Consider the following 19,989-nt stretch of genomic DNA (forward strand, 5'->3'; position numbering starts at 1 on the left):
GCGCGTGCGTGTGGAACTGAGAGTATGGGAGAGTGAGTGAGTGAGTGGGTGAGTAGAGAGGAAGCGTGGAGAGGTAGAAGAATTAAAAGAAAAAAACAGTGCTCTCATCAGCTTCCCTAAAGCCAAGGAGCCCAGTGTTAAGACTGCCTGTGTCTGTAATGTCTTATCTGGACTGAGGCCCTGGTCATCACACAGCCACATAGTACTCACGGACAGAGGAGATTCTGAGGGCCAACTTTGATTGGCAGTCCCTTGCACTGGTGAGTGACCTTCCAGGCCTTTCTCATTCAGTGCGATAGCGACAATCACAAGCCAAAGTCACAAGCCAAAGTAAAGGCCTACTGTACTTTTTTTCTACTCTACTGTACTGTATGGCTGCAGGTGGACTACAGATTGTTTTCCCCCATCATCATGTTAATGTCACCTTTTAGCCGAGAACATGGAAGACTCTGGCCAGTCTGATGCTGTATGTCAGCCCATACAGATGAACTGATGCATACTTTCAGCTCTTCCATCATTGCAGTACGGCTTACGGTTATGTTCTGAGCTTCCTTACTGTATCATTCGTTGTGCTATAAGTAATAATCATATCATTGACCACATCACCTCCTCATCATTTAGTATTCCAATGGTCACTGAAGTGGTTAGTTCCTTAAAAATGCTTTTGAGCTCAAATCAAATACAATTTTAAAGCTATTTATGTATCTGAGAATATTTCTCTGTCTATTGTTTTTTAAAAACATAATTTACGTGTCTGATACAATGCAGCTTCAAGGACTTCATCAGTAAATCCAATACACTGTGTGCACACATTTATGCAAAACAGAATGTTAGTATGATGAATAAATCATGGGCAGCTATTGACATGCACATTTGCGCCAGCCTTGAGCCTGGAGTCATTGAGGAATGACTACTGATTCACCTATTCCCAAAGCAGCTCAGCTTCACAATATTCTCTCTGCCTCTCTTTCCTCCAGGAACTTGTCAGTGATGTTTCAGCCACTCTCACGTTTAGACGTTCACCTGAAGCCAAAGAGGCTAGCCTACTAACATACCGAGGCACTGTGTCAAAAAGATTGCACGTCTGTTCTTGCTCACTCTCTATTTCTCACTGTCTCTATCTCTCTCTCCCCCTCTCTCTCTCTTTCTGTTTCTCACTGTCTCTATCTCTCTCTCCCCCTCTCTCTCTCTTTCTGTTTCTCACGGTCTCTATCTCTTTCTCCCCCTCTCTCTCTCTTTCTGTTTCTCTCTCTCACTTTCCAGTTATTACTTGTTTCTTCTTGCCCTGGTTGGTTCATGTCAACAGCAGATATTGAACTTGTCTTTGGATTATTCTGACACATCGGCAGCCCAGCATTCAGGTATGGTATAGATCAGGTATAGATCCAGTTTTGCGACAGTTTGGCAACAAGAGATGGGAAAGAAATGATGATCTGAAACAGAAATTGTTCATCAATGGTGTTTTTCTACTGAGTGTCATGTGTTGTTAATGTCATTTCTCAGTTTTAGGGGATGTGAGATATTTCATTAGCTGTTGTACTTTTGACAAGAAGAGCTGATAGGGGTACATATTTCAAATTCCATCTGAATTTAATTGCTATTGTGGTGTGTTGGTATAATAAGGAATAATGTGATAAAGCAATAAACTTATAATACAGTTGTGATAAAAATAGAATAGTTAATTACAAGATCCATGGAGATTTTGGATGCTAAAATCGTGTGTGATTTATGCCAGTTTTGAGGTCTGGGTAGACTAGTTTAACAGAGAGAAGGAAAAAAAACAATGGCTGAGTATGTTTGTCACAGAATTAGTGATGTGGGCAGTAAAGGTCAACAGGTAAATTCACTAACAGTCTTTAATACTCTCTCTCTCCCTATCCATCTCTAGTGTTGGGGAAGCTACTCTGAGAAGATAGTTTAACAAGCTACCAATTACTTCACACTGACAGAAGTTAAGCTACCCTAGAGCTACCCCTACGAAAAATATAGTTTACTTAACTAAAGTTACTGTGAAAAAGCAGTTCACTACATCCAAACTACTTTGTGAAAAATTATCATATGTAAATCTGAAATGTCATAGACCAGGGTTCCCCAACTGGCCCGCAGGCAATTTTTTGGGGCCCCCCAAGTAAAAAAAAAAAAATACATATATATGTGATTGTATACAAACGTAAGCAAGGTTTGAAATGTATTACGCGGAGTGGAAAAGGGGAACAAAAGAGCAGACTCAGACGAGGAGACTGGGATAAAGTAACCAAGGTATTTATTAAAACACAAGGGGGAGATGGAGTGCAGGTCAGGGGAAGCTCGGGCGGGTTGCTGGAAACTAAGCACGGAGGCTGAGGCTGGAGCGAGAGGGGTTGGGGCAGGGTAAGCAGGTCCAAAGAAGTAATAGAGTGGGGAATCCAGGAAAGAGTAGCAGGATGAGGAGACGTGGGACTGGAGACAGGGACCAGAGTCAGAGTGAGCAGAACTGTAGCGGAGAGGAAAACAGGCACAACAGGATAACTGGATCTGAATAGTAACAAATGGCGAGCAACATACACTGACTGAGCAGAGATTACGATCTGGCAGCGTGGAAGTGGCAGGGCTGAGTATTAGTAGAGGTCTTGATTATGGAACAGGTTGCAGCTGGTGGGGATCTGCTCTGACCCCAGCACACCTGTCTCCACCCACACAATCACACACACACACACACACACACAAACAAACACACACACACACACACACACACACACACACATTCACACACACACACACACACACACACAAGGAAAGAGCACTGGGGGAGACAGCAGATCAAGGCGACACAGGATGAGCAGTAGAGGGCGTTGCAGGAGAAGATGTGACAAAATTATTATGTTTTAGTCAATTATATCGGTTTGGGCTTCTTGCGGTCAATTTGCGGTCTACAAATTATTAGTAATTATGTTCCAGCCCACTCAGGCAAAAATCGGCCTGTGGCTGAATCTAGTTGATGATCCCTGTCATAGACTATAAATGGCAAGAACATTTCACTTTAGCCTATTAAACACAAAAACAATTTTTCAAGTGACCATTAGGCAGGTCTGATGCTGAAAATGATTGGCTCCTTCAGCCAAAAAAGGTAGTGTGTACTTTCAGTAGTTACTATAGCTACAACACTACATGGCAGCAAAAAAAAAGTTATACTGAAAAGACTACCTAGATTCGAATTTAGTTCAGCTACCACCAAGCTAATGCAAAATATAATTAAATTACTAGTTGAACTAGATGTAGTTCACTACTCTCTCTCTCTCTCTCAGGTCCGTTTTCACTCTATGAGCAGATGTCAGTAGAGTATGGTTGTATGGTATCCTTCTAAACCTCCCAGTCGTTCCACACACCACCATGAATGAGTCAGTAGAATCCCCATCATTATCACAACCTGTGGACCAGGAACAGTCATTCCCCTGCCCTGCTGCCACAGCTCCTCGCAAACCATTCCAGCTCCAGGAGAGGTAGAGAGACATCCATGATAATAAACAGTACTGTCATTATATTTATTGAACAGAGTTCCTGACCTTTTGTCCTCTCTGTGGTTCCATACATCCTCAGACGGGGCTCCAATGTGTCCCTGGTGCTGGACGTGAACAGTCTCAGCCTGGGTGCGGTGGAGCCCTTGTGCTCCATCTCCACCCCCAGAGAGACCCTCCTCCACCTGCTGAGGACCTCAACACGCCCTCTGACCCCCTCTCAGCTGCAGGAGGCATCTGACGAGACCAGCAGGCTGAACTCAGAGTACCAGGTTAATATCTACTGTAACTGTACGTGCAGAGATTCACTGCATGTAGGATCAGGTGGAATTTGTAGCCTTAACCTGTCCATTCTTTCCAACAGAAGATCCCTCCAAACTTTGTCAACCCTGCAGAGCTGGACATTCCAGGACACGCCTTAAAAGACAGATACAAGACCATACTGCCAAGTGAGTGCTTAAGTCATATGTGAAGAAATAGTTGATAAATGCTGAAACACGCTGGCACCCAGGCAATGTAAACACTATAATCATGTTACCCAGATCCTGAGACCCGTGTGTGTCTGAGAAACCCTGCAGCAGAGGAAGCGGGTGAAACTGAGAGATACATCAATGCAAACTACATAAAGGTTAGAATCATGCATTATTACAACCACGGTCTTTATTTATGCATTTTTGACACAACTGTGTCAAGCGAACTTAAAGTAAGAGTAATACAAAAGGTGAGGAGAAAGTCAAGAATACACACTGCACAGTGTATGTTAAAGGGGCAATCAGCAGTTGAAACTATAACAAAGTGTACTCGCCACCACTATTTCGCAGAAAACCTGTGGGATGGGACTGGAGAAATGTAACCATTCTCAAATTCATAGACAGAGCTATAGATGCAAGTACTGACCATCCATGAGATACAAAAAAATATAGTTTTAATCATGTTTTGAGTCTATACAGTGTATGTGTACATTTGTTTACAAACATGGGAGTAAAACAAGCTTATACTTTGGGAGCTATCTAGAACTTAAAAGGGTTCTTCGGCTGTCCCGATAGGAGGACACTTTGAAGAACCATTTCTGGTGTCAGGTACTGTAGAACACTTTTGGTTCCAGGTAGAACCCTTTGGGGTTCCATGCATAACCTTTTCCTCGCCAAGTTCTACATGGAACCCAAAAGGGTTCTACCTGGAACCAAAAGTGTTCTACAGTAGAACCAAAAAGGGTTATCCTATGGGGACAGCGGAAGAACCCTTTTGGATCCCTTTTTCTAAGAGTGTACTACAGTTGGACTAAGCTCATGAGGCATTTATAAGTTATATTCTTCAAAAATCAATCCTACATAACACTCATTTATCAGTCCAAAAATGGACGCAGCAACTGTCGCTTGCCCCTTTAATGATGTAAAGAGTGATACGGTTGGTTTACGTGGGTGTATCATGTCAACCAAGGAAACCCACAGGAAGTCAAAGTGGAAACGAACGACACAGCCTCAACTCTTGCTGTCTCCCACGCAGGGTTACAACGGTGCACCCAGAGCCTACATCGCCACCCAGGGCCCCATGCTCAACACTGTGCATGACTTCTGGGAGATGGTGTGGCAGGAGGGATCCACCACCATTGTCATGATCACCAAGCTAAAGGAGAAGAACGAGGTGACAGGGAAATGTCCATTTTATCCCACCTCCATAGCTTTCATCAATGGTTTCCGTTGACAGACATATTGATGTTTACGTCTACAGTCTACAAAAATTGTGTCCTGTTTTTCAGAAGTGCGAGCTTTACTGGCCAGAGAAGGACGGCAGCTATGGCAGATTTGAGGTCAGAGTGTCCATTGTGAAAGAATGTGATGGCTACACCATTCGAGATATGATTATACAGGTGAGATAGTAGGTTATTATCATCTGTAAAGTGTGAAGTAATGCCAGTCAAAGTGCTGGGTTACACCAGTTTTAAAATTCCGAACTTCTGAATGAATGATTGAATGAAAGAATGAACCAAATAATTCACTAACAACAATGTGTCTGACAGGTGGGCTCAGAGAACAGGCAGGTAAGACACTACTGGTACTCCACATGGCCAGACCACCAGACCCCAGACTGCACTGGGCCCCTGCTCAGACTGGTGGTGGATGTGGATGAACACAGGCAGTCCATACCCAGCCCAGGACCCACAATCGTCCACTGCAGGTCCCACTGGCACACCCCTTAACACGGGTTCTCATTAGCTATCAATATAATAAATGTGAAAGATCAAACAATGACGTATGATAGAATGTCCTTGAAAAGAAAATAGCCCTGGGCTACTTGAACGGATCTCACTTCCAGAGGATTTATACGTTGCGACACCTTAGGGAGGCTCCTTTCACATACCATGTCAGTCAGAATTAGGCTCCGAAATGATTCATGGTGAATGGCTTGAATTCACTTACTGACGGCAAAGGTGAATGCTATGGAATTCCGTTTGTGTTGTGATATACAGTATAATGTACAAGTGGGCTGTGTATTTCTGGTAGATACTGTATCAGAAAGATTGAAGTATAAATACATTGTATGACAGACGTTTGAATGTTACAGCTCTATTTGACATGATCTCATGTTCTCTGTCTTGCAGTGCAGGGATTGGCAGAACAGGTTGTTTCATCGCCAGCAGCATTGGATGCCTACAGCTGCAACACACTAGTAAGGCTGATGTGCTTCAGATCGTCTGTAAGCTACGCCTCGACAGGTACTAGCCACTACACACTTTGGCCATCCGCCCTACTTCTGGTAGTAACCTGTTGCCTAGTCACCTTACCCCTATACATGTCTACCTCCATCACTCCACTATCCCTGCACATGTAAATATGCTATTGAAACTAATTTTTTAAATATTTCCTGTATATAGTATGCTTACTAACTTAATTGCGTATTTCATATTTATTATTCTTATTTCTCGTGTTTTTTCTTTATTTCTAGTAATACACTGTTATTGACTATTGCATTGTTGGGCTTTGAGTTCGCAAGAAAGGCATTTCACTGTACTCGTGCACGTGACATTAAAACTTGAAACTAAAGTGACAAGCAAATTTAAACCAAACTCTGTTACTTATCACATAAACTATCAAGTGAGCACTTTGGTTCAAACACAGCATTTGATATTTATCTTGAGTTATGAAAAAAATGGTGTAGTTTGGGGATGCTGCCCTAATCGATGCTGCTCCCTCACTCTCTCTGCCTCTGTGTTTTTAGGGGTGGTATGATCCAGACCAGTGAGCAGTACCAGTTCCTGTACCTCACCCTGGCTCAGTACAGTAGGCAGCTGAGGAACACAGACAGTGGCTCAGAGAGCCCTGTCCCTATCCAGACCATTAAAACCACGGGGACATGCGGTGACAGAGAAAACCCAGCTAAAACTTGATATTTCCGCATGGGGGAATAAGCTCCTGGAAATCTGCTCACACACTGTGGCCATCTCATCCTCTTGACCGTGATATTGATTGTGGCATTTTTATGGGCATGTGATGTGGTACTCACCACACCATGCAGTTAGAATTTTATTGAACGTCATTATTATTAATATTGTCCATATTTGCTACCATGATAATAAAAACAAGTATTATGCATAATGTCCTTGGCTCTAATTAGACCTTAATTGCAGTTCACTAGACATGCTGAAGTAGATAAATACATGTATTATTATTTGATGCTTTTCCAGGTTCCAGGTTTATTTCATCATTGATCATTCATTCATTACATGTGGTGATATGTAGAACAGAAAATAAATACACAAAAGCTACGGTAATGTTCCTTCTCTCCAGCAGAGGGCAAGTCTCGGGAAAGCAGAGCCTCATTTGCGCTGAGTACCCTCTTTATCGAGAACTCCTCTCACTACGTGATTCTGAAACCCCACTCAATGAGGAAGAACAACCCTTATTGGAAAATACAGACAGGGAGGAAAGAGGCATAGTAAACAAGGCAGATAACTGAAAAAAACCCATCAAATAATATAGCCAACACGTGCGCGCAAAACAGATTATTTAGCGAGTATTCATTATAGGCACGCTATTCGTTCTGTATGTAACGTTACTGTGTTGCCACTGCACGCTAGATAGCGCTAGCTAGGGAACTTGTAACTCACGTTAGCTAGCTGGCTAGCAAGCTCCCTTTCCCAGTAGTAGCAGTGCCATCACAACGCTCCCAGAATGATCGCTTTGATCAACAAGCTCCTTGACTGGTTTAAAGCACTATTTTGGAAGGAGGAGATGGAGTTGACTTTGGTGGGGCTACAGTATTCGGGAAAGACAACCTTCGTGAACGTGATTGCGGTACGGTCAATCATTTATTACTGTCCTCTGATCTGCTGATGTGTCCTTGTTGAACAGATCGAGATGTCCGCTCGTGTGCTCCACCAACGCAAGCGCTTGCTAGCTCAGCAGTTAGATAGCGTTAGCTAGCTTCTGTTGTTATATCCATTTTGTATCACGTTAGCTAGCTACGTCTCGATGACATAATTTAAATATCGGCTTTAGCGAGGAAGCTAACGTGTGTCGTTGCTGACATGTACGGGCGCTGATGATGACCCTAGCTCTGTTCGCTTAACGACAGCATGCACATGAGGCATGCAGTAGTGTCACCACACCGTGACCTGTGGAAACGGACAATACTCGCCTATTATCATCCCCCCATCACACACGTGTATGTCCTGACAGTTCACTTGTGCACAGTGCATTCAATCGTATTTCTTAAGTCCCTTTCATGAAATTACTAGGGTCAGTTTTATGAGCGACAGGATCATATTTTACAATTTAAGTCCTAGCAATATTACAAACAGTATTTGCCAGGTGATTTCATTTAACTTAATCTGTAACCCACCTCTATTCTTAACCCCTTGCAGTCAGGCCAGTTCAGTGAAGACATGATTCCCACAGTGGGCTTCAACATGAGGAAAATCACCAAGGGAAACGTCACCATTAAGGTCAGTACACTGCCAGGTCAACGGACAGGGGTCAGGCCACTTAATAGTCATACTTGATTCATCACTTGGTTACTCCAGCGAGAGCGAGTTAAGTATTTAGGGGGATCTTGGATGGGCTCTCGGATTGACTGTGACTTACTGAAGCTATTTTATTAATTGTGAAAGGTGTAAAACGGATTAGCTTCACAGTATCAAGGCTGTATTGATGTTTTGATCCCTTGCTTTTCTAGCTGTGGGATATCGGTGGTCAGCCTCGATTCAGGAGTATGTGGGAGCGATACTGTCGAGGAGTCAGTGCCATCGTGTGAGTAACAGTATTGACTCAGTCATGCCTCCTACCCCTTGTGGTGGGGGTGGTCAATTATATTGGTTGCCCATTTCAAATAAGGATATTTATTCAACCTTTTGAAACCACATCATTTTAAAGGTACATGGTTGATGCAGCTGACCCAGAGAAAATCGAGGCCTCTAAGAATGAACTACACAACTTGTTGGACAAGCCCCAGCTCCAGGGTATTCCTGTGAGTACCTCATACAGAACTGGCTGATCTAATAGCTACAGTAGTAGGCCTGTTGGTAGAGCATGGTTGCTTGCAATGCAGGATAGTGGGTTGGATTCCTGGGACCACCCATACGTAACATGTATGCACTCATGACTAAGTAGCTTTGGATAAAAGCGTCTGCTCAATGGCCTATATTCATAATACTTTGACTTTGTCCAACTCTCCATATTGTTTCCCCCTCACAGGTCCTTGTCTTGGGGAACAAGAGAGATCTTCCTGGGTCGCTTGATGAGAAAGAGCTGATTGAGAGGATGTAAGCACCAGCTGTGTGTGTGTGTGTGTGTGTGTGTGTGTGTGTGTGTGTGTGTGTGTGTGTGTGTGTGTGTGAGAGAGAATGAGTGATACTCATGGCTGTTCTGTGATCCACAGGAACCTCTCAGCCATCCAGGACAGAGAAATATGCTGTTACTCTATCTCTTGCAAGGAAAAGGACAACATTGGTCAGTATCTGACGACTTCATGACTTGTTATCTCCAGTTTTCTTATTTATTTCATTGCATTTTAAACTTCTGTTATTTTACCCCCAGATATAACACTACAGTGGCTGATCCAGCACTCCAGAACCAAGCGGAGCACTTCATGAGAACCTCATCTCACGGTCACAGCCCTGAGACCGCCCCACAGACCTGCACAGGTCCCTTACACCCTGTCCTCTATCCTCCCAAGCTTGTCCATTCTCCCCCTATTTTCTTTGGATGGCCCTCTCTTGCCAAGACTCCTTGCCTGATTCCACTCTCCTGAAGAGAGCCTGGAAACGTTTTACTTGCACTGTTCATTTTCTTTTTTGTAATATAATAATTATTGTAGTGACATATGACCTCTGATGGATAAAGTGGTACTTAGCTGCCCTGAAAAATGAAAAAAATGATAATTGTGTTCATATTTCATACTTCATCATCTCTGTTGATGTTGAGGTTCATATTCAACTGATCCGGAGACAGGGCGGAGTACTGTACGTAACCTCTGATCCCAATAGGTAGAAAAGACTATGGACTCTGAACCCTGCATCAATTAACAGCCCCAAGTCAAGTTTAGAATGCTGATATCAAATCTCAAACAATATAAGACTCAGGCCATAGTCTTATCACTTCCCAATGTCGGTGCTCAACTGAAATGGTACTGTACATGTATGTACCTTTTTTGAAGGGGGAGCATTGCGCCATTTGATTTAAATACTTGGAGTGTGTACAAGTATCTCCGCCTCTCATTTTTTAAAGGCTAATGGTAGGTGTTGTTAAAGAGTACCCTTGACGTAATCTCTATTGTCAATATATATCTATATATACATTTGCCTGATATGTCGTCATCTCTGTCTGTCGCCCTGACACCCTTCTGTTACTTTAGAAACAGCAGACAGGGTTTCTTTAAACTAAGCAACCTGGCCTTTTTAAATGTTCATAGGCCATGTCTATGGTCAAGCATTATCTGCAACACATGGTTTATAAACAAAATATATATTTATCGATTTTTGCATATTCTTTCCCCTTTCTTACCATTAATTTATGTAATAGCTCATTTCCAACCAGTAATGTACAGATACTACTTGGCCAGTTTTTGTCTCATCACGAGTCATGAATAACCCCATTATAAAATGTAAAATCTGTTATTCAGTGACTGTTGATAAAGAAGTCCTCTCGATACATTGTGATTGTACAGGTGCCAGCCATATGAACTAACGGTGAAGGCTTCTATCTAATTTTGTATAAACTAAACTTACATGTCTATGAATTATTCTGCTTCCTACATTGCCAAAATTACCTAAGTCATTTTTGATTATTGACAACCCGCAGCAAAATATCTTTACTTACTTATTTGTTTGCATGCTTGGGCATAAGTATTTGTGGGACCTTTGAGAATGAACTAAAAATTGTTATTTTTTATGGCAAATAATAGTAAATACTGTATCTGGTTTAACCTGTTTGTACATTGTTTCAATTAAATTGATGATTGTGTATAATACTAACTAAAAACAATGGTGAAAACAACTTCATACATGGTCTGCAGAATTCATATGGTTATTGTTGCCAAACAATATAGAATCTCACTGTAGCTTTGGGTTGTTGGGATGATGGTTGGTGCTTTCCATGTGATGTTGTCTGTCTGTTTCGTGTGTATGAAGGAGTCAATGTGGGAGAAACCTGAGGGAAAGGTTGTGACGAGGTTGTAATCACTTCAGTCAATGAGGAAAAATAGCAGTGACACCGCCAACTTTTACCTCTTACCATATATAAACTCAGCAAAAAAAAGAAACATCCCCTTTTCAGGACCCTGTCTTTCAAAGATAATTTGTAAAAATCCAAATAACTTCACAGATCTTCATTGTAAAGGGTTTAAACACCGTTTCCCATGCTTTTTCAATGAACCGTAAACAATTCATTAACATGCACCTGTGGAATGGTCGTTAAGACACTAACAGGCAATTAAGGTCCGTTGTGAAAACTTAGGACACTAAAGAGGCCTTTCTACTGACTCTGAAAAACACCAAAAGAAAGATTCCCAGGGTCCCTGCTCATCTGCGTGAACGTGCCTTAGGCATGCTGCAAGGAGGCATGAGGACTGCAGATGTGGCCAGGGCAATAAATTGCGATGTCCGTACTCTGAGACGCCTAAGACAGTGCTCTTCACTGACGAGTCGCAGCTTTGTCTCACCAGGGGTGATGGTCGGATTCGCGTTTATCGTCGAAGGAATGGGTGTTACACCGAGGCCTGTACTCTGGAGCGGGATCGAGGTGGAGGGTCCGTCGTGATTTGGGGCGGTATGTCACAGCATCATCGGACTTAGCTTGTTGTCATTGCAGGCAATCTCAACGCTGTGCGTTACAGGGAAGACATCCTCCCTCATATGGTACCCTTCCTGCAGGTTCATCCTGACATGGCCCTCCAGCATGATAATGCCACCAGCCATACTGCTCATTCTGTGTGTGATTTCCTGCAAGACAGGAATGTCAATTGTTCTGCCATGGCCAGCGAAGAGCCCGGATCTCAATCCCATTGTGCACGTCTGGGACCTGTTGGATCGGAGGGTGAGGGCTAGGGCCCCCAGAATTGTCCGGGAACTTGCAAGTGCCTTGGTGGAAGGGTGGTGTAACATCTCACAGCAAGAGCTAGCAAATCTGGTGCAGTCCATGAGGAGGAGATGCACTGCAGTACTTAATGCAGCTGGTGGCCACACCAGATACCGATTGTTACTTTTGATTTTGACCCCACCTTTGTTCAGGGACACATTTTTCCATTTCTGTTCGTCACATGTCTGGAACTTGTTCAGTTTGTCTCAGTTGTTGAATCTTGTCATGTTCATACAAATATTTACACATGTTAAGTTTGCTGAAAATAAACGCAGTTGACAGTGAGAGGACGTTTCTTTTTTTGCTGAGTTCATATGTATGTGTGTGTGTAAAGGATTTCCTCAAGGGAAGATCCAAGCCTACCTACATTAAGCAAGTATTGTGAACAGCAGGGGGCAGTAGCTTCCCAGTCACAGGTCCTTTCTGGGTGATTGAGAGTAGACTAAGGCAGTCAAACCCTCAAAACTATTCTGAACGCATACATGGTATACATTTGTATGTGTGTGGTTTAAACGACTTCAGATCTGGTTTCTGTCGCATTATAATGAGCATTCTGAGGGACATTTTCTAATGATAGAAGGTCATGCATTAGATAGGACGTTTGGCAGGATTCATGGTTAATAACCTCAGGGCTGTCACTGAGATGATCCACTTCTGCAGTATTTAGCCTAGCAGCATGGTGAGCAGGCTACTATGTTTCATCATTATATTGTTCTGTCTGTTGCACATAATGCTGCCCTGTGGGGAAACTAATACCACTGACTGGCACTTTTACTTTAAAATAATTGATTTTAGAGATCTGTTGTCACTGTGTATTTTCTCTGTATATTTAACTATGCAAAAATGGCCATTTTAGATTTAGTAAAACGCTGGTATGGAAGAGGGATTTGTAAACTAAGAACTCTACACCTAAAACAGCAGTTAGGCTCTAACATGCTTACACGACACAATTAAGGGGATTTCTTTCTACCCCCACAACACAATCTTTCTCACTCCCTTTCGCAGAACTGATTTTCAACAAGTGTGTGAAGCCTTTGTGTATGGCAAATCTCACCTCAATCCAACGGCTTCCCAATCACCCAGACCCCAAAGAGGGGAGTAATTGTGGGTACCAGAGAGGTGCTATCGAAGTGGTGATCTCAGAATGGCCAGACTAAAGCTGAAAATAAGTTACTTCCCTCTCTACTCTCCTCTGGGTTTAACCGCCATTGGCCATGAATACAAACGAGTTGTGACAAGTTCTGTTTTTGTCTCTCCTTGGCATCACAGCACAATATAATGAGGCTGACCAGGACTTCCTGTCCAGAGAGAACAAGGTGGTCCGGTGGCTATAGAAGCCTGGGGTCCGGAGCGGGCCGGTGTGTGTGTGTGTGGCCGTTCGTGCTCAGGATCTGCGCCAATCTCTCTGATTCAGATCAGTTTGTGTTTCTCGGAAGGGCCAAGGCCTCTGCCTTGTCAGGCCTCTGCCATGACAACAGGGGTGAATGGTTCTGAGAGCTCCCCCCCACCCTTGTCAGTATTCCCACAGAACAAAACAAACACTGTTCCCGCATCAGGGGGAGGTGAGGCAGCTCTGTGTTCATAAGTGGGGACATTCAGGGCATATTAGTCTGCGTTCACTGAGCCAACCCAAAGAGGACATGCAGCATGAGAGAGAGACACACTCTCTCTCCTCTCTCACTCAATGACATAGGCATACAGAATTGCCTCTCACCATACAAAAAACATTCACATGCAGTCACAGATTCACACGGAGAGTGTCTGAGACAGCCATGAGAGCCATTTACAGTCTGAAAACAATCACGCATTCTCATACACACCTTTTAAACCAAGACGTTTTGTTACTTAACTTTTGTATCTTAACGGTATTGCCGGCAACAAAGCCTGTATGTTTATTTCTACCAACTGAGCTAGTCATGATTGTGGTAATATGTTTAAAAGTCTTGCCAACTCAGTTTAAATGTCCCCTATCATCTTACCTACTTTGGCACATATTAAATCATGGTCATTTTATTGTTGCTCTCTGACATCAACTTGTCATTGTTATTATGAAAAAGCATAATCAAAGCGTCAGTCTGCATGCAGCAGCCTGGTCAAAATAGCAACGTTACCTGCTCTATTTTTTGCAACGTTCGCAACAATAAGGTCAAAGTTGAATTTCTCTTTCTCAATTGCCACCTAAGTAATGGCTATATTAGGGCTTGGTGACATGATCATTTTCTGATGGATGGGCTAGGTTCAATCAGAGATCACCGCCACAATGAAACTCAAGAAAACCTGATTGGAAAGCATGTCAAAGATCACCTGTAAGCCAATAGGGCCTACCAATAACCAATGGTGATTGACTTAGAAGTCAGTGGGAATCTACAGAGACAGTCTGGTTCCTTAAAATATGCACTGATTGACAGGGTTAGACAGAGGAGGGTGTTTTTTCGGGGGGTTGACCTCTTTAGAGTTTCTCTCTCTGGGTCTTGGAGCCTGTTCAGAGGCTGTCAGGGCCTGGGCAGATGACTGTGTGTGTGTGTGTGTGTGTGTGTGTGTGTGTGTGTGTGTGTGTGTGTGTGTGTGTGTGTGTGTGTGTGTGTGTGTGTGTGTGTGTGTCTGTGTGTGTGTGTGTGTGTGTGTGTGTGTGTGTGTGTGTTTGTGTGTGTGTGAGAGAGAGAGAGAGAGAGAGAGAGAGAAAGAGAGAGAGAGGTGCTGGAGCCTCATTAGCAGTGAGCACAGAGCTCTTCAGCTCCCCTGGCCACTAATGACTGCACAGTTAACAGTCCCCTCTCTGTTTCCTTAATGAAGCCACCAACACAAATCAACAGACAGCCCCTGCCACAACATCCAACGCCAGTCCACTAATATACAAGGACTGAGGCAGAGGGACGGTTTATGAAGCACTACAACAGGTGAAGAAACAGAATGAGTCATCCAGGATGAAAAGTTCAATGTACATAATGACATAGCGAGCTGGCATCACAAGCAGAAATAGGATAGAAGGTATCAACATAGATCAGATCATATGCACTTGTACAAAGCAGAGATCGTGGCTCATTTGATTGAAAAGAACATGACTGAATACTTTATGAAACTATTTCAGTTTTGCCCTGCATTGTCAGATTACTGAAAACATGTTAGGCAAGAAGTCATTGTGGAGAAATCATTGGTATTATATTTGTGAAACACCAAAGACAAGTGTGCAGAAATGTAAATGGACCTATTTTCTGGCACTGCCATTGTGTGTTATTTGTGTGCAAGCTTGTCATACTGTAATACTGTAATACTGTAATACTTATTTCAAAGGATTTATGGTATGTTGCCTGTAAAAACAATTGGGCAATGTTTATGATCCCCTTTCAAACAGCCCCATCTTACCTCTTTCTTGTCGGCATTCACCTTTTATAAAGCGATTACTTCGGTGGCAATTGAGAAGGAGAAATTCAACTTTGACCTTAACCCTTGTCCGTCTCCATTTTAAAAAAAAAAGTGAAATAAAACAAACTAGAAACATTTCTACATCATTTATTTTCCTTCTATCCTTCACCACAACATGAGAGAACATGCAGCAGCACCCCATGTTGATTTGGACAGTTAAAACCCCCTGTTTCCGGGGGAACCAGGCAGGGTGAGAAAATGGTGGAAAGCCTGCCCAGCTTTGGCCAGTCTGCAATACACGTGAATTTTGGGACGGTAACCTGGCAACTCAACTGTAGTAACAGGGCATTGATATTCAGAATGTAGGGTTCCATCGGCCCCTGGAGAACAAGGATACCCTTATGAGAGCAGCTCTGCTGCTGTCCAAAGCCTGTATCAGTGAGAGGAAAAATATGCTCCAGCTCAGGGGGACAACCCCATTATTGAGTTTCAGATGGTCAATGGGATGCTCAGTCAAGCACTAATCACCCAACACCCCTCTAGGAGAAAAATGACAAGCGCTGATAAATTATAAACCTTTATTGGATAAATTAACAACACTACAGCCGGATTTACATCTCAGAACCATTTTTTCTCTTATTCACAAAATGAGGTGACTTCTCTCTTGACCTTCTTATAACCGGTTGATAACCTTGACCTCTGTACAGTGACTTTTCATGATGATCTCGTCAAATATTTATTATTCACAGCACTTTGATGGAAATTACTACGTCTTAACCATCCCTCTTGATTATTAATAAAACTCAAAGTAATAATGTATACAGTGATACGGGATGGCTAAAGATGAATTAGCTCCATCTGGAGTTGGGGGGGGGGGGGGGGGGGGGCATGAAGAAAATTCTATGGCACACTTGTCTGTGTTGGCTAGTGAGAGAACACACATTGTTTAACAGATATGTAAATAGGCTGTGACATCAAAAATAATTATCTCAGTGCCCCACACTCTGAGGCTCCAAGGGAATGTTAGTTAGTCAAACCTATCATAATAATCTAACATAATACTCAGTTTATCTTGATCTAATAATCCGTAGGATGAAAACATTGGGGTGACACTTCTACAAAGATATTAAATGGAGCTCTTCTCCTAATCTGCACTTAGTCAGTCTTAACTTCCTGTAAAATGAACCACCTTAAAACTGGATGGGGTGTGGTCTCTATTTGGAGAGAACATCAAAAGGAGAGACATTACAGACTTTAAAGGTACAGAGAAGGTGACACTGACAATGGTCCCAGTCCTCTGACTAATAACACTGAAAACAAAAGGCGTGTCCATGGAGAGATCCAGCATCTGATCCCTGTGTGGTGGGACTGGGGAGGAAAGGGGGTGAGGTTGAGGTTGGAATGTCCACTGCTGAAAAGTGAGTTGTTTTGTTACCACATCTAATCAGGTTAGGTGATAGGATGGAAAGAAAAGGCAGGCAGGAGAAGCCAATTCAGCTGGACCCGCTGATTGACAGGATGGTGGAGCTGTCCTTGGCTTTGTCAAAGAAGATGGAGGATGTGCTCTTGAGTTTGGCCTCAGTGCCAGGGGAAGAGGAACTGCCGGGTTGGCACTCCTCACAGCAGCAGCAGCAGCAGTCCATGAAGGCCTGGCCCAGGGACTTACAGAGGCACAACAGCAGCACCGGCGTCACCGACGACTTGAAGAACAAGAAAAACTGGTTGATGAGGGCCAGTAGGGTGGCGGTGTCATCAGAGATGGGCATGGCGGTGTAGGCCAGAACGATGTTGCACACGTTCTCCGGCAGGGCGCAGATGCCATAGACCACGGCCAGGGCCATCACGGTGCAGTTGAGCTGGCGCTCCACCTGTTGACTGTGTTGTATCTTCTGCTTCTTGGAGGGGGAGCGCTCCTCCAGACGCTCAGGGATACCGTCATTGGACACGTGGCAGGTGGCCAGCTGGCACAGCAGGGTGAAGACTACAGGCAGGCAGAAGTAGCAGCCAAAGTACCACCACATGCGGCACTCGTGGTAGTTGATGACCAGGGCGTAGATGGACTCGGGAAGGTTGGAGGTAGGGTTCATGGTGCAGGAGTCCATCAAGGCCCCTGTGGCTGGAGACACGGCCTGGCTGAGCTGCCATAGGAGCAGCTCTGGGGCCGCCAGCACCATGGAACCAACCCAGATGACCAGCAGCTTGGCCAGGACGGACTGACAGCGCTCCACCCGACGGGTCTTGGGCTGGGAGCTAGTGGTAGCATTAAAGCGGTCGATACCCAGGGCACACAGGCTGAAGGAAGTCACCCCTAGGGAAGTCACCTAGAGGGATAAATGGAGTTAAACTTGTTAGCTATGCTAGAATTTTCATGGTGTGCTGTTGCTTCTGCAAAATCCTTACCGCAGATGCTTCTTTTGTATGACAGTTATGATCTGTTGACCTACAAATGTGGGTGGAATGAGGGAAACGTTTTCACACCTTGCACACACCATTTACACAGCATGGTTTTATAGCAGAATGTCACTGGAACTAGAAATATCCCATTAAGACTCTGAACCCATCACTCATAAATGACCCGTTTGAGAGAACAGATCAACGGCAGGATCACTGGCCATTTCAATTAGACAACAGTTTCAACATGGAAGCAGTCTTTCCAACCTGTTACATATGAGCTGTAGAGATTTAAAATTATTAGTTTAAATTGTAGTTTGACAAGATAAAATTGTACACAAAATGCATGGCTTACATACAACTATGTAATTTACCATAAAATGGTACTATAAATATTACAGTTTTAAACATTTACAACATTTTACATTTCAAAACACTATGTGGCCCATAAACATTATTCAACCCATACGTTTATTTTACTGGCTGATTTGCAACAATGTCATAAATCAGAGTAAATATGTCATAGTCAAAAGCACAAGAAAATAAATGGAGGGTTGTTTTAGGCAACAACAGGTACTAAACCTGTCCTTGGGGATCATAGCCATGCTCATTAATCATTTTCATACAAGGCCACAGTGATTCCACCATGGCGGGAGGGGTGAGGGGTGGTGGGGTGTGATGATGGTTGTGTGTGTGTGTGTGGGGGGGGGGGGGGGGGGGGGGGGGGGGGGGATCAAACCCACCTCCATATATGGTACCACTCTGCATGAGATGTCCCCCAGCAGCCTCTTATTGGTGAGCTCATTGAAGACCACCACAGGTAAACAGAAGCAGAGCACCAGGAAATCCCAGAAAGCCAAGCTGGCCAGGATGTAGTTCCAGGCACTCCTCATGTAGTAGTTGTGCCAGACGATGCACATCACAGCCAGGTTCCCTATAATCCCCACAGCGAACACCACCAGGGACAGGAACATGACAGCGTAGGCAGTGTAGGAGCTGTCAGTCACTGGGTACAGAGGGTTGTGGATGTGGGTGATGCCCCGCTCTGTGGTGCTGGTATTGTCCTGGTCCCCATCTGTGTTGGCTCCAGTGTCTAGGGTTGAGTTAGAGAACTGGGTGGCTCTGGGTGTGGTGAAGAATTCATTCTCATAAGACTGTGAGAAGGTAGACTGAGGTTCACCTGCGTCTGTGTCCATGGTCTCTGCGCCCCGCGGCGCTCTCTTGTGCTGTTTGTCAAATTGCAGTTGTTTTACATCCTCATCACCATAACCATGGCTTTGAATGACTTGAATGTCGAGATTTGACATATCCTTTTCAACAGATGCACTGTTTGTCTGTGGAACATTTTTTGCATCGGAAGCCCACACTGTCAATAGTATCACCAATGAAATAAAGGGAATCATCGTGAGATGAGTAGCCTGAAAAGTAGATTTTCTTTAAATTCCAAAACTTGACAGCTTTGATCACTGCAGGAGACGTGGTAAAAATGAGGCCCCTCAGCAGAAGTTAATTTAGGAGAAGAGAAGAATGTGCCAATCCGTGGTGAGATGCTGAAGCTTGGGGAACTCTCTCTCTGCGTCCTGTGGCTGCAGTCCTATAGGAGCATCTGTGAGTCTGTTAACAAGTACACTGCCTGCCCAGACATGGGTAGCTGGTCCCTTTGGAAAGGGAAAGACAACAGTCAAACCCCATCTGTTTTTCTCTGTGGACCCCCAAAAGTGCCCTCTGCTGGTCAAAATACTTGGACATATCAGTTGCAGTTTCATGTTTTTCATGTAGGGGGCAGTATCTACACAAAAAGTACATCAATCCCCAATCCCTATCTATTCCCATTCATTTCAATATCACTTTCTGGTGGAATCCCTCAGGAAATAAAATGTCATGCAAACAAAGACACTGGCACAACATCAACAAGGACAAATGCAGAAATCTTTATTGGATGTGTAGTATCTATATAACCAGATCTGTTGTGTTATCCAAAGGTGCCCTATATTTTGGTAGTAAAGGAAGTGTGTCCTGTTTCAGCTCCCCCTACTATACCTACAACAGTATCAACAGGAAATGCCCATAGGAAAGGTGGAGATGTTTACTTAATCTACAATCAATTGGAATGTGGGTTAGGGGTTAAGATTAGGGTTTGGAGTTAAGGTTAGGGTTAGAGGTTAATG

At 43.7% G+C, this 19,989-nt stretch overlaps 3 protein-coding genes across 3 annotated transcripts; 2 read left to right on the forward strand and 1 right to left on the reverse strand.

The window, feature by feature from the left end:
- Window positions 1–1,148: 1,148 nt before the first annotated feature.
- LOC110532277 (tyrosine-protein phosphatase non-receptor type 7-like) lies at window positions 1,149–7,242 on the forward strand. Its single transcript, XM_021616024.2, has 10 exons — window positions 1,149–1,361; window positions 3,285–3,479; window positions 3,577–3,766; window positions 3,859–3,943; window positions 4,037–4,122; window positions 5,001–5,138; window positions 5,254–5,364; window positions 5,515–5,672; window positions 6,097–6,210; window positions 6,714–7,242. Exons 2-10 carry the CDS (start codon window positions 3,370–3,372, stop codon window positions 6,880–6,882), a joined length of 1,161 nt encoding a protein of 386 aa, XP_021471699.2. The 5' UTR covers window positions 1,149–1,361; window positions 3,285–3,369; the 3' UTR covers window positions 6,883–7,242.
- Window positions 7,243–7,341: 99 nt separating this feature from the next.
- On the forward strand, window positions 7,342–10,992 carry LOC110532278 (ADP-ribosylation factor-like protein 8A). The gene is made up of 7 exons (XM_021616025.2): window positions 7,342–7,789; window positions 8,359–8,439; window positions 8,670–8,743; window positions 8,867–8,960; window positions 9,188–9,255; window positions 9,372–9,442; window positions 9,530–10,992. Exons 1-7 carry the CDS (start codon window positions 7,667–7,669, stop codon window positions 9,583–9,585), a joined length of 567 nt encoding a protein of 188 aa, XP_021471700.1. The 5' UTR covers window positions 7,342–7,666; the 3' UTR covers window positions 9,586–10,992.
- A 5,002-nt stretch (window positions 10,993–15,994) lies between these two features.
- Window positions 15,995–19,474, reverse strand: LOC110532280 (G-protein coupled receptor 37-like 1). Its single transcript, XM_021616026.2, has 2 exons — window positions 18,565–19,474; window positions 15,995–17,751 (listed from the first exon to the last, which is right to left on the reverse strand). Exons 1-2 carry the CDS (start codon window positions 19,222–19,224, stop codon window positions 16,924–16,926), a joined length of 1,488 nt encoding a protein of 495 aa, XP_021471701.2. The 5' UTR covers window positions 19,225–19,474; the 3' UTR covers window positions 15,995–16,923.
- Window positions 19,475–19,989: the final 515 nt, after the last annotated feature.

Source organism: Oncorhynchus mykiss, chromosome 9 (genome assembly GCF_013265735.2).
Source record: "Oncorhynchus mykiss isolate Arlee chromosome 9, USDA_OmykA_1.1, whole genome shotgun sequence".
Classification (NCBI taxonomy): domain Eukaryota; kingdom Metazoa; phylum Chordata; class Actinopteri; order Salmoniformes; family Salmonidae; genus Oncorhynchus; species Oncorhynchus mykiss.

Excerpts from the sequence above, each read along its gene's own strand:
- LOC110532277 (XM_021616024.2), top strand. The coding sequence starts at position 3,370 with ATGAATGAGTCAGTAGAATCCCCATCATTATCACAACCTGTGGACCAG. Across the intron at positions 3,944-4,036 it reads ATACAAGACCATACTGCCAA|ATCCTGAGACCCGTGTGTGT; the intron begins GTGAGTGCTTAA and ends CATGTTACCCAG. Across the intron at positions 5,139-5,253 it reads AGCTAAAGGAGAAGAACGAG|AAGTGCGAGCTTTACTGGCC; the intron begins GTGACAGGGAAA and ends CCTGTTTTTCAG.
- LOC110532278 (XM_021616025.2), top strand. The coding sequence starts at position 7,667 with ATGATCGCTTTGATCAACAAGCTCCTTGACTGGTTTAAAGCACTATTT. Across the intron at positions 7,790-8,358 it reads CCTTCGTGAACGTGATTGCG|TCAGGCCAGTTCAGTGAAGA; the intron begins GTACGGTCAATC and ends AACCCCTTGCAG. Across the intron at positions 8,744-8,866 it reads CGAGGAGTCAGTGCCATCGT|GTACATGGTTGATGCAGCTG; the intron begins GTGAGTAACAGT and ends ATCATTTTAAAG.
- LOC110532280 (XM_021616026.2), bottom strand. The coding sequence starts at position 19,224 with ATGATTCCCTTTATTTCATTGGTGATACTATTGACAGTGTGGGCTTCC. Across the intron at positions 17,752-18,564 it reads GAGTGGTACCATATATGGAG|GTGACTTCCCTAGGGGTGAC; the intron begins GTGGGTTTGATC and ends TTATCCCTCTAG.